At 38.0% G+C, this 14,635-nt stretch overlaps 1 protein-coding gene across 1 annotated transcript in view; it reads right to left on the reverse strand.

Moving 5' to 3' along the window:
- BAIAP2 (BAR/IMD domain containing adaptor protein 2) overlaps nt 1-14,635 on the reverse strand; it is a 183,144-nt gene that overhangs the window by 76,330 nt on the left and 92,179 nt on the right. Inside the window, 3 exon segments of the mRNA XM_032208986.1 lie at nt 476-522; nt 525-543; nt 1,306-1,367. Of these exon segments, the coding sequence (XP_032064877.1) occupies nt 476-522; nt 525-543; nt 1,306-1,367 (128 nt within the window).

A 14,635-nucleotide genomic window follows, 5' to 3' on the forward strand; every position in this document is an offset into this window, starting at 1 on the left:
AAGCTGTCTTCCTTTGGGACATGCCAAAAAAGCATTTCCCATGAGTCCCGGGACTCCAATTCCAATACACAGTACAACACTTTCCCCTCCCCCAGGACTATGTGAATCTCCTTAAAAAAAAACCTATATGAGAATCCCTGTGGATTTAATTTAAACCACAAGCATCCTTACAATTATGCAATAATTAAAGCATAGTTTGTCTGAATAAAATGATCTTGAATAAATGTTTTTTTTTGCTTACAGCACTTATTCCAATGCTTATTCAAACAATCTTGAATAAACACTTCTTAATCTGCACCTTGCAAAAACAGATTAAGCCATCTGGCCAGTTCTTGCAAAGTCATCCCTGCTCTAGGCAAAGTTTATAGTTTTGCTCATTGTCAGATAGTTGAACTTTGTTAGCTTCATAATGCCATGTTATAACTACATAGCTACTAATCCAATTTACATTCAATAAAAGTTGCTTGCTACTTACACTTAAATACCGTGAATCTAGCTCTACTTTCTGCTCAAGCTGTGTAGTTCATTGTGGAAGGACTTCAGCTGAGAAGTGAACAGAACAAATGTAAATATTAATATTAATCATTGGAGGAAAACTATAAATAAATACAAATAATCTACATTAAGGTACCTGACAGATCAATAAGTGGATGATAATAGAAAGAATGGCAGATAAATATAGTAAAATGAAATGAAATAAAGCAATGAAGCAATAATGGATAATTGGAATAACAAGCAATGAATAGTTGTAAGTAGCATGGTTGAACTCTGCTTTAGAGGACAATTTTTGAAGATATTCTCTAGCTGAAAGCTACTTGATTCACTTCTGTCTTGAAAATAAAGAAGCATAAGACATAAAAATAAAAGTTTCTCATTTCTAGTTGGCAGCTGGAGAGAAGTCAGAGAAGGCATGCAGGTCATCTGTTAACCGACTTCCCCACTAGGCTGAGATTCAACATATTTCTATGTAAAATAATCTCTATTTCTTATTCTTTTGAGTAAAGCTTAATTGGCCACTCTACTTATAGGTCGAGGCATAATTAAGGACATATATCTCCTAATTCATCAGGAAATTACTTGAAAATGGTCAGATTTCTTGGACATTTCAAAAGCCAGCACATGATTTGCAATTTTGTTTGGCCCACAATTTATTGAATTGAGGTCCCTATTCTTACTTAAAGGACTTGGCAGCTATTCTACAGCAGATGTGTTTAAATTTTAAATCCACGTGTATCAAAGGCTCTGCAGGCTGCCCCTTGGCTAGGCTCTGCAAAAAGACAAGTTAATAAGAACACAAGTGTTTACCATCTCTTCTAACTGATTTTGAATCTGTCTATGGACTTCAGCCATCTGGAACAGGACATCCCCTGGAAAAAGTAAGACAAAAGAAGAGAGACTAAATTAAAAAAAAATGTAAGAGACTGTTTTGTATCAACCTTCTCTTCCCCTCTATCCCAACTGCAACCTTGGTTAACCGTTTCCCTTTGTTGAAACAAGGAAAGCTTATTTCAAGGATTCATTTAAGACTAATTTAGATTAGAAGTGAATATACAACAGTGGCATCCAGCCAGAGAGAATGAAGACAGGAAAAGCAGATATTTATCCTTGATGTCTGGCTGGTGTGTTATAATAAACAATGTAAAACATAGTTTAATGTGCAATTGAAGCTGCTCTGATTTGCTCAATAAACTATGATTTACGTCTTGGTTTAGTTTACATGTGACTGCAACCAGTGCATGTTTTGCTCAGGCTAGCAGATGGCCATTCCTTTCCAAACACTGCAATAGCTAAGGATCTTGTGCCTTGTGTTTTTTGCTGAATTCCCAAGAGAGGCAATAAAGGCAACACAGTTTTTTGCAAGTTATTTATTCCCTTGGAAGCTCTTTCAGATCTTCAAGCAAATGAATTTTCCTAGAGGAGACACAGAGTCAACATTGGCCTCTCTCCCAGAGGGAAAAAAAGATCTAGAAAGTTAAACCTTTAAAGTTTTGCTAAATGCATCCCATTTAGCAGAAGCTATTTGACACCAGTTGCCTTTTAAAGAATAGTGGCTCCTTTCAAATATTAGGCATGTCTGCTATGGAAATATCACCAATCTCTGATAATAGCTACTGCTAGCTAATTACATTCCAGTTAAGGAGAAAAAATGTTTGAAGCAGCAACAGTAGCATAATACCTTTATAAATGTGGATTCAATTTATACACCTGTAAATATTGGAATGCTGCAATATATAGGACAGCCTGAAGAACTAATAAATATCAAAATGTGCATCTTGGAATTTTGTTATTCTGTTTACAATTGAACAATATGCTTAAAATTGTGCACTGTGAAAACTATGTACCAAAATGTTAATTTTAGGAAAGGTACATATAAAAGTACTTGCAAAAATGTGCAGATAGATCAGATGTGTACATTAGACATGTTCATGAAAATACATAGAAATATTTCTGCAGTTATTTTGAAATTTTGGATGGATGGATGGCGAGATTGCCAAATAGCATTTGCAGTCAGTGAAATGAAAAAAAAAATCCAATTTGAATTACATGTTAGTCTTGATAAGAATTTAATAAAAAGAAATCTCACAAAGTAATGAGTTCAGCAAAATTCTTCCGTTTGTATTTTTAACAAAATAATATAAGAATGTGTAAAGCAAACACTAAGCATGGATATGGTGAAAATCCTGCACAGATTTATACAGGTATAGTTCAGTGGTGGGTTTCCATTTTTTTACTACTGGTTTGCTCGTGTGCTCACATAATGCTTCTGCGCATGTGCAGAAGCGTCAGGGTGGGTGAGTGGAGCCTCCCATCGCTGCCACTACTAGTTTGCCTCATCCAGGCTGAACCGGCAGAAACCTACCTCTGGCATATTTGGAAGGGGGAATTTTGGATATTGAACCCAGTCTCCTCGGAACCCAAATGTAAGCATCCCAAACAGATGGCTATCTAGTCTGACCCTGAACATATCCATTCTGCAACCTCTCTTCCTAGGCTCTATGAAACTTGGATCATCCTGTTTTCCCTTTCCTCAACTTGTTCATTTATCTGATTCCTTATCAATGCTTAAAACCAAATGAAAGATGTAAGATAGGTCTGATAAACACAGAATATAGTAATTACTTCCCATGAACTGGAAACTATATGTCTATTCTTAACGCCCTAGAGGATAGAGGAATGATGACTAACATTTTGTCAACGCGTGCCAAAAGCGCACGTGTGCACCCATAATGCAATGTACGTGTGCCCTGCCTCCCACGCACGAATGCCTCAAGTGCACCGAGGCCCCCACACAGGGGCGTGCATCTCCTGCAGGTGCCCCAGCCTGCACACATGCACGGCAGAGACCTAAAAAACAGCTGGCGGTGGGAGGTCTGTGCGCATGTGCAGTGGAGTTGAACTGGGGCGTCGGCTCACGTGCCCAGAGAGAGGGGTCTGTGTGCCACCTGTGGCATGTATGCCATAGGTTCGCCATCACGGGATTAGAGTCTTAGGGCAGGATTAAAATTGTTTTTACTAGAAATTTCAAGAAGTGTTATGAGATATTTTATGCCACTGCTGGAATAAAGAGTTTGTATGTTCTGACGTGTTTCAATTAATGTGAATTTAGTTACATAGTTAACATAAGAAATTTAGCTTCATCATCACACTGTAGATCAGAATCAACAATGATATGACTTTGAATCAACTAATGTATGCTGAAAACCATATTTCTTATTGGCTAGATATTGTAGTGTTTGTCATTTTAATATACAATAATTTAAACTTTTCAGGCGTAAGTTGCTTTAAAAAATTATTACAGATATCCATTTTTCAGTAATCGACTACTAATACGAGTTAAAATATTGTCTGTCAAAGCAGGAAGATAGATGATTTTCAAACAGTATGGTCAATGTTTTTGGAACTGTTTGATTCCATAAAATAATTGGAGAGGCACTTTTTTTCTTTAAGAAAAATTATGCCAAACTAGATATATCCATCTATTTACCAATACATTGTTCGATTTCCATTGTGAAGACTCTTGCTCTATTAAATTTTATTCTGTTGTTTTAGCATGTTGCCCTGATCTATGAAGATTTAAAATAATTTCCATTTCTCAAAACATTAACTATGTTATATTATCTAACAACTTCATAAATTGTGCCTCCACCTCTTAAACCTTTAATAAAAATGTTGAAACTGCAACGCCCAGGACTAAACCCTGTTATACAAATCAATATCTCACTCCAGTTCAGACAGTCCTCAACTTACAACTATTCCTTTAATGACAGTTTGAAGTTACAAGTGGCGTTGAAAAAAGTGACTTATGATTTTTTTCACACTTAACTATTGCAGTATCCCCGTTGTCACAATAATCAAAATTTGGACACTTGGCAAATGGCTCATATTTATAACCGTTGCAGGGTCCTGGGGTCATGCGATCCCCTTTTGCAATCTTGTGACAAGCAAAATCAACTGGGAAGCCAGATTTACTTAACAACCATGTTACTAACTTAACAATTGCGGAGGTTCACTTAATAATGGTGGAAAGAAAGGCCCCAAAGTGGGGAAAAACTCACTGTCTCACTTAGGAACAAAATTTTTGGCTCAATTGCAGTTGTAAGTGAAGGACTACCTATAATTACCACAATCTTTTCAAGCTCCTGATAGAATGGTTGTTTTATGATCTGCTTTAGAAACATACCTGATAGTATTATTATCTAACTAATCTACAGTTTCCCCAATCTTGCTTTTTCTGCATGTTAAAAAAAGGGACATTTGTTCTTTGCAATTGTCTTCATCTGTTCTCCAGGATTTCTCAGAAATACAAGGTACAGCCAGATCATCACCAAGTATTTTTAGTGCTCTAGACCAACAGAAATATAAACACATTCAGAGCGAAGAGATATTCCCTGCTGGTATATTCGGTACTCCCAAACGTGTCTTGAATGTAGCTCTCAGGCTAGAAGCAGAGCTGATTAGAGTAGATACAAGAGCGTAGCTGGTTATATTTACTTATTGGTTTAAATTCACCTATCACCTCCCTAATTGCTCTATTCTGTTTTAAGTGATACCTTTCAATCAACTGTGGATGAAGTTCCTTACTTTCACATGGCCTCTCTCTCCCACTTTATATAAACATGGCTGGCCTCATGTTAAAAAAACAGCTAATAACTAAATAAGTACTTGAAATTCAGTTGCAGTTGCATTTGAACTGATTTCCCAGCTTTTGCACAATTAATCATAAAGGTATGGCTGTCTGTCTTTACTCACTGACTCATCTGAACTTTATAGGAGTTGCTGGAATGAGTTCAGTATTGTCATAGGGCAGATATTTATTTATTTATTTTGGTTAATCAAGCACGTAGAGAAAACAAGTATAAGCATGAAATAACATATAAACATATAAGTATAAGCAGGTATAAGTATATCCGTAAGAAATGAGTACAAATAAAAGGGAACAGTAGGTGCGCTTATGATATTGTAATCTTCTTGTGGCTTATCATCTCTATCCAAGTGGCATACAAAAGGTAGAATCAATTACATAAATTCTTTTACATTGTACGGAGGTTTTATATCATATTGTGCCAAAACTATGTCGCTCTCCTCTTAACAGGAATCCCTAGTCAATCCGATATCCTATGTTGATTTCCTGCTTGCTGACATTACAAAAATGTGTTATTTGGTAATAGGATTCCTACAGGGGCTGTATAGCAGAAAATAAGATAGATTGCTTTATATGCTTTTCCATTGTTTATTTACTAGGCCTTTTTTCTATTCCCTTTCTTTTAACTTGATGGCTTGTAAAACTTAAATTGAATTGGCTGTCAATCACAGCTTCTATCAATTATATGCTTCAACTCTGCTCCTTCATTCTGCTCAGCATAATTATCTAACAGAACCAAAGCGTGTTTTTAGGAAAGACTGAGCCAAAACAAGATTTAAAGTTCTGCTTTTTTATTACTTCGTCTTAGCATTTTGCCATTTTTATTCACTTCCTTTTATTTTGAACAAATTTGAAGGAGAGCTTTATGTAGTTGTTAGTTTTAGTTTCCTACTGCCAGCTCTACATTTCTAGGTTACATATAGCTAATCTTCCCCAGTGACTTGTCACAATTTCTATTTCCTTTGTGTGTGCATATGTTTCAGATTTACTAAGCCTCTTTTGCTGATACACTGATGTCTTCTGTTGTTTTCCTTTATTCTCCCTTGTTAGAATATTTCAATTGCATTTTTTAGTTTTTCCTCTTTTAGGAACTCATATCCATCTTGATCTCCTTTTTCTTTACTTCTCCTGCCATGAGATGTTTTCTTTACTCCCTAATATATTGAAATCTTTTTTTCTTGAGCTCCCAAGAAGTGTGTTCAATTATATTCCGTTTCCTTTAAAATCAAAAATTCCAGCTCTGCATGGTCAGTTTCCTGCTACAACTAATATCTTACTAACTAAACATTCAGATAAGTTGTCCCTTCTGGCTAGTGTCAAGTTTTTAAAAAAGGAATTCTTTTATGCTTTCTTTTATCCTCTGTAGAAGAAACTTATCCACAGGATAAATCTTGAACTTACCTGAAATACCATATTCGGAAATCTGCTAACAGAAATCAGGAACTTAAAAGTTTCCCTTCAATACAGGTAGTTCTTACTTACTTATCTTGTTCAGTGACTATGTGAAGTTATGATGGTACTGAAAAAGTTTTAACAACTCAAACTTGCAGCCATCAGAGCATCCCCACAGGGACATGATTGTGATATAGCCACATTACGACTAGTGAGTATTTACAATAGTTACAGATCCCGCAGTCACATGATCCCCATTTGCAACCTTAATAGCCAGTGTCTGACAAAGTCAATGGGGAAGCCAGCAGAAAATGACAAGTTGTTGGTCATATAATGTTGCACTTAATACCCATCATGATTTGTTTAATAATCATAGTGGAACTGACATCATAAGAATGGCATACGCATGTGACTTTCATTTAACAGCCATATTGCTTAGTTATGGAGTTACCAATTCCAACTGTGGTTGGTAAGTGAAGACTATCTTTACTACTTTCTGCTTCTTTGAAAGATCTGCAATTTGTTTTTGGAAAGCCTCATCAACATTTTTCCTTGGTTGCTTAGATGATGATAGGCATCAACTACAGTATTGCTTTTATTTATGCTAGACTATTTAACCTTTGCTCTTTAAGTTCTACTAACTTTGGGTCTTTTATTTTATAGTGCAACTTTTCTTCTGTTTTGATTTTTTTCTCTTCCTTCTGAATACATTCTTCAGCCATGAGAATCATTCCATTAGGTCACTCCTGCATTTATTAAATTATGTAAGATGAATTGGAAGAGTTATTAAGCAGACTTAATTAGGTGAGACTAACAGCAAGGAATCTGTGCCTCTTCAGATGTTACTTAACCATAATTCCTAGCAGCTCCACCCAGCATGGTTAAGAAACTGCAGAGAAACATTGACTTACTGCTCAACAACATTTGAAGGGCCACTAATTCCCTATCCTGAATGTGTAATGCAGAAAAAGGTGCAGGGTTGCAGTACAGGAGATGGTGCAGAAAAAAAAGGAATAAGGAATATAAGAAAAAAATACAAGAGCTAATGTCCAGGGCATGTAGGACATGTCAAATTTTTCAACTTTCAATTTTCAAACATTAGGAAAGTTGTGACATGCCTTGAAGATTGTAAAAATATTTTGGTTACTTTAATATCGGTAATTTAGATGTGCTTGGTAAGTAACTACATAAATATCATAACGTTGTTTGTTCATATTACACATGCCAACTGTAATTCAGTTTGTTCTTCTCTCACCATTAAGCAGAACACACCGTTTCTTCATAAAGTAAGAATGAAAAAGAGAAAAAAAAAACCTGACATTTTTGGAATTGGTAAAATTGGAATGTTAACTGTAGCTGCTAAAAGGCTCCCGTGTGACTCACTTAAACATGAACCCAAATAAATGCTGGTTTTAAAATCCTTCTTTGCCCCACAAAGTTTTAGTTATAACCCAAGCTCTTTTTCCTACTCTAGACAGCTGCCTAATCGTTTTCATCATAAACTGTGCAGATGATTTTTTTTTAAATTATGCCATACAACACCCAGTTTGAAGAAGAAAACCTGTATTTTTATTAGAAATAGCCATTGACTTATCACCGTAATTAAACCCAGAATTTATGTTGCTAAGCGACACAGTTAAGTGATTTTTGCCCCATTTTATGACCTTTCTTACCACAGTTAAGTGAATCACTGTAGTTGTTAAGTTAATAACCTGGTGGTTAAGTGAATTTGGCTTCCTGCTGACTTTGCTTGTCAGAAGATCACAAAAGGTGATCACATGACCCCAGGACACTGCAACTATGAATAAATATGAACCAGTTGCCCAGCATCTGAATTTTAATCATGTGACCATGGGATGCTGCAACAGTCCGAAGTGTGAAAAATAATCATGTCACTTTTTTCATTGCACTGTAACTTCAAGTTGTCATTAAAAAATGATTGTAAGTTGAGGACTACCTGTACTGAGTAAACAGGTAAAATGTCTTTTTTGGGGGGGGGGATGCCAGAGGTTTATTTCTTCAACGCTACCAACAACAATTTCTGACTGCTACACTCACAGGGACTCTACAGTTCTGCTACCTACATGAAGCACCTAATTAGATTCCCATTTGGAAATGTGCATATCATACTTTATAAGTACTGTAGCTATGAGTTTTTTGTTATTGTTTTTGATGCAATTTGTACTGTTAAATTATTCCTTGACACTCCCACACCCCACCCTTGGGTATTCTGAGGCCTTTCCAGTTGTGGCTGTATTCTTGTTAGAACTGAGAAAGATAATCTGGGTATAAATCAAGGCCAACATTTGGATCACAAGGCCAAATGATCACTACTAGATTAATGCCTCATTCAATCCATTATAGTTGTAGAAAAGTGGAAGGGGTTTATTTTGAATATTGGTTTCTTACATTTTGCCTATAAAAAGGAGAGTGAATCCGAACTAGAACATATTGTTCCTCTGTGTCATATAGTATATGTGGGTATATGCATACATTTTTATTTGTTGATTGATTTTGTCATGTTTATGTAGTGTATATTGGAGGTGGTGACCCTTTGAGAGCTGTACGCTACAAAATTTCATTTTAATGTAGGCTATCAATGCACATTTAAAGTGTACATTCTAATCAAATTTAAGGAGAATTACTCTATTTTCCTCAGGGACTGGCTTCAGCAGATGGACAGGAACTTCCCCCTCCTTTTCCTCCAGACTTTTCCTCCCTTTTGTTATACCACGAGATCCTAAGCATTTCCTACCTCTAGACTAGCACCATGACAAAGACCCTGCGAGCAACAGGTCTCCAGTTTCAAATTAATCTCCATCACAGATTTACAGATTGTTTATTGTCAAGCTTTTACTTCCTTTCAACTCTTCCTTGCACGATGAAGTATGAAATCATTCATCACCTTTGATCACCTAAAAAAAGTTTTAATAACCAATATTTAAAAGTACAGCTAGCCACACTAGGCCTACAACAGATGAGCACAGCTATCCCATGAGCCAACGAGACATTTTCCCACTTGTTTATCCGATTTATTTATTTAGAGGCTTACAAATAAAAATAAATTAAAAAGGAGATACGATATGACATATAAGATATGATAACAAGCACCTGATATAAAAAACCAAATTAAGCAAGGAGGCTCACTACTCCCTTTTTCCAAAGGCCTGGGAAACAACCAAGTTTTCATCAGTTTGAGGAAAGTCACATGGGTGGGAGCAGTAGGAAACTCTGTTGGGGTCACAAACAGGACCTCCAACTCCCAGCTCCTCAAATCTGTCCCAATAGGTATACTATGGTCAATGATATCAAAAGCCACTGTGCAATCAAGGAACCCCAGGATGGATGCCCCCCCATCTAGGCTTCCACCACAGATAATCCACAAGTGGAACCAATGTGTTTATGTATTGGATGCCAGGCTAAAAACCTGACTAAAACATATCAAGATAATCCTCCCAGGTCCTTTGGAGTTGCAGAATGTAAGGGAAGATGACCCTGGCAGAAATATGCAAGAAGTGTTATCTTGGCAAAAGGGGTTGAAACACATTTGAATTTCTAAGAACAATACCAAATTTGGAAATGGCACAGGCAGACAGCTCCCTAATTCACAGAAGGACAGGAATCTGAGGAAAAATTAGCTATTATAGCCAATCTCCATAAGAGTAGATTAGCCTTCCTATGGAGGTGATTTCCTGCTCTGGTCTGCATAGCAGGGCTGACAGGAGCTGAAACCTGATTACCTTACCACCTTCTTCAAAAATGGAGGTATTGAAGACTGGATGGAAATTATCCAAGAGGGTTGGCTTCAGTCATGACCTCCTTAAGGAGGTAGTACACCATGATCTCCTTGAAGGCTGAGGGAACTAATCCATCATGTAGAAAGCAGACAACACAGCATGGGCCCAACCATGCCATTAACCATCCAGAGCGCTTTGATAGTGAGATGAGCAGCATATAAATGTAATAAATAAAATAATAAATGAAATGAAATAATGACATTAACAGGTTTGGCTCTAACCAAAAGGTGGCCAAGTTCATAACTGGAGAATCATGTCCACTTCCTTAGGAGTTACAGAATCAAATTCCCTTCACTTTATTCAAAATTATAATATTATTACATGTTGCTATACTGAAAGCTGAAGGAACTGCAAGAAAACTTCCAGTTTAACAAAACCAACCAACATGTGCTTTTTCAATTCTTTCCAAGAGTAATGACAGGAATAGCAAAATGTTTCAAATCTGAAACACCTCAAATTCAAAATGCCTTGCTTTGAACTCAGAACAGCTTTTTCAGACTTGAAACTCACAATTTCAATCATCTTGGAAGTGTTTTGAGCTAGAAATAGCTCTGGAAACCTTTCCACAATTATCAAAACAGCCTGCTTCAAATTTGAAACAACTGTTTCAAACTTGAACCAGGCTATTTCAAAACTGTAGCTACTTAAAATTCAAACCATTTTGCCCAGCCCTGTTTAAGATGCTACTGCCTCTCGTCTGACATTGGACACTTGAGGGGAATGTACAGTATAGCCTTTATTGTCATTGTATATCATGTATACAATGAAATTGGTTAGAATGCTAGAAACATTCACTATGACCTTATGTCTTTGAGATTATGCAAAATCCTGCAGCAAAAAACCGTGGGAGCTTTATCACTCTCTACCCAATGCATCTCATCAAATCTGTCCAGCCTTCACATACACACATGTAAGCCATCATTCTTTTCTCCCAACTCCCTTGTGAATTATGCATGCTCCCTAAGTTTCTGAAGAGTCCACTGGAGCTGTGGCAGCCATTGTTTAAATAATATAAATAATGTATAAAGCTTATGGATTATATATAATTATAATGTATAAGTATTATGTATTATTTATAATTGTATGTTGTGATTATAATCTAATTAATAATAAATAATATGTTTTTCAGAGTTAAAGGAAACAACAACTTATTCTGTCCCTGAGCAAGGTGTATATTTTTACATTATCAGCATTTCCAATAAATCCTCACAGGGCAGTTCAAAAGTGATCCCGGCCATCTTCATTTCTGACCATCTTCAAACCCAGAGAACACATTTAATCATTTAGTGCTTATCATCCAGTTGACTGACAGCAGACTGCAAAAACTACAATCCAATCTCTGTCCTAGCCTTTGACTACTGCCAGTTGTGGAGTAACAAAACCCCATCAGGCAGAAATCTAAAGAAGGTGGTCTACTATACTGAAGGACTGAGAGGTGCTGTAATTGTGCAAGGCCCAAAGTATTTCTTCAATCATTTTCAATGGATCGGTTGCTATGGAGATGGGGCAGGTTAATTGCTAAACAGTGCAGAAGAAACAGACCAATGCCAGGAGCAGGGCACGGGACCTTATAGGGGGCACAGGGAGGGGGAGAGAGAGAGACAGAGACAGAGACAGAGAGACAGAGAGGCTGGTCTGATCCTGTACTCCAAGGAAGAATGAGAAACAATCCTGCCTCCCCCCATGAGAAAATTCCACAAGACTGCAGAACTGTGGGACTTCAAAGGAAAACCACTCTGCAGTGATTTACTAGAGCATGGAGTCAAAATTAAAGTGACTGATCCCTCAGACAGATGTTATTTAATTATCTAGTTATTTATTAAATTTATTGACTCCCCATCTTACTAAAGAGTAACCAGTTAATCAGTGACGTCCAGTGCAGTGGTGGGTTCCAGATCCTGTCGCAACTGGTACGCTGCAACGGGCCGGGCATCGACCACGTGTACGGGCGCTATGCACGCATGGGCACCCACTGCCCTGCGACACTCCAGCTGCTCAGCGGAGCACTGCGCAGGCACCATACAATGCGTGTGTGCGCGCAAATGGCCCAGTTGGCTCAAATACAGGTAAGGAACATGGGCGGGCGGGCAGGCCCTCCACAGAACCATTCCGGTATAGTGGCTGCTGCTCCCAGCAGGCACCTATACCAGGGCATGCCCATCACTGGTGCGTGAAAACATCCCAAAATCATGTAAAATGCTGCTGTGGAAAAGTTCTATTAGATATCCACATTACCTAATTCACTCTCTACATTCAATTCCCAAATCCATCATGGCATTCTGGTAAGGCAGAACTCAGCTATAGATCTGTGTCATTATCCCTTCATGGACCAAAATGGCTACCATGCTTGCTTCTTCTTTCTTCTCTTTCTTCTTTTCTTTCTTTCTTTCTTTCTTCTTTCTTTCTTTCTTTCTTTTTCCTTCCCTTCCTTCCTTCCTTCCTTCCCTCTTCTTTCTTTCTTTTTTTCTCCTGAAAATTTGGTCATCCAACAAGATACAGCAAAGAAGATGTTAACAGATGATAACATCTGGTTTGCGTACACATACGCAAACATGTGCAAACTCACCACTTTAACACAGTGCGTGAGATCTAAAAAAATTCCCTACTGGTTCTGTGGGCGTGGCTTGGTGGGGATCATGTGACTGGGTGGGCATGGCTATATAGTCATGTGACTGGGGTGACAAAAGACAGAAACTCACTTTAACAATGTCCTGATGAAGCAGGGGGTTGTACTAGATGACCTCCAGGTACCTTCCAGCCCTGGATTGCTATTTTCTTTCAAGGTATCCTCTGAAGCTGCGTCTAGTGCCAGGTTTGTGATCCTCCCTCCCTCTCCTTTTTTCCCTCCCTCCCTCCTTTCTCTCTCTCTCTCTCTTTCGCAGCATCCTCCCACCGCTTTTTAAAGCATTTTTTCCCTGCCTATTCATGCGAACCAGCAGGAAAGAATACTTTAAAAAGCAGGGGAAAAGCTTCTGACAATCACAATACTCATAGCTGAGGTGTGCAATCCTGGAAAGATTTTTTTAAAATACCGGTTCACAGAATCAAGGACAATCGTCCCTACCAGTTCAGTCGAACTGGGCCGAACCGGGAGGATTTCACCTCTGATTTAACATGTCCTGCCAGATCTGCTTCTATCAAGCCTTGTACTGAAAAGCTTTCCATTTTACCGGATTAGAAATATATTCCCAGCCATAAATTTAACCTAGCCAGCTGAGGAGGATGACAATATGAAGCTCAACAGGAAATTTAGGTTTGCCTTCATTGGTTAGAATCTCTAAGGATTGTTCTAATGACCCAACCCCTCCCTCTTTCTACCTGCTCCAAAATTTCAATGATTGACTTTCCCCAGCTCCTACTATCTGAAGCAGGCTGTCAAATTACCTCTCTAAATCAGAACCTCAAGTAGCTAAGTTAAGTTAAGGATGTGTCACAGCTCTGAGATAAAGCATATATCTCCAGCACTAATGTTACAGATTTGCTCTCTGGATGCACTAATAAATAAGGTTCTGGAGAATCACCATTTCCTGAGGTGAAATAAATATTTGCAATCTTTTGAGACTTTGGGGCTTAAGAGCACATCATGACCGCCATAGAGATAGGGTTGAATCAACAAAACTCTGTCACAGGAGCAATGGCTAGTCACAAGATATGCACCAGGGGTGTCAAACTCGCAGCCCGTGGGCCAGATGCATCACACACTGGCCACACCTACCCATTTAGCAAAGGGGGGAGTTGCAATATGTCACATGACAACAACTGGATGTCATGAGTTTGACACTTCTGGTGTACACTGACCAGAAGGTAAACATCACTAGTTTACAAGGGAACATGCTGGGAGGTATTACGGCTGGTAGGAGTTAGGATGTTCCCTTGCAGCTTACATTTCTCTTTTTATTTATTAGATTTACATCCATCTTTCCTTCAGGAGTTCAAAGATAGCACACACAACACTTCCTCATCCATTTTTATTCCCACAACAACCCATGAAGTGATGGATGGATTGTGAGAAACTAACTACTCCATAATCACCTTGGCAGCTAGTGTGTGAGGGTGACCTAGTACCCAGGTTTTCCCATTCCTAGTTCCACATCTCATTCAGCACACCACAGCGCTTCTATTTCTTTCAGAATAGCTGGCCATACTCTCAGACAAAGCCTTAGTCTGCATTTCTTCACATATTTATTTTCTTAGATTACTTAATAATAATGGTGCCTGGAGCTGGTACTCTGCTTCACAGTGTGTTTGATTTTCATTTTAAAATCATTTATAATAATTTAAACAAATAAAATCCAATGGGACA

Source organism: Thamnophis elegans, chromosome 2, assembly GCF_009769535.1.
Source record: "Thamnophis elegans isolate rThaEle1 chromosome 2, rThaEle1.pri, whole genome shotgun sequence".
NCBI lineage: Eukaryota > Metazoa > Chordata > Lepidosauria > Squamata > Colubridae > Thamnophis > Thamnophis elegans.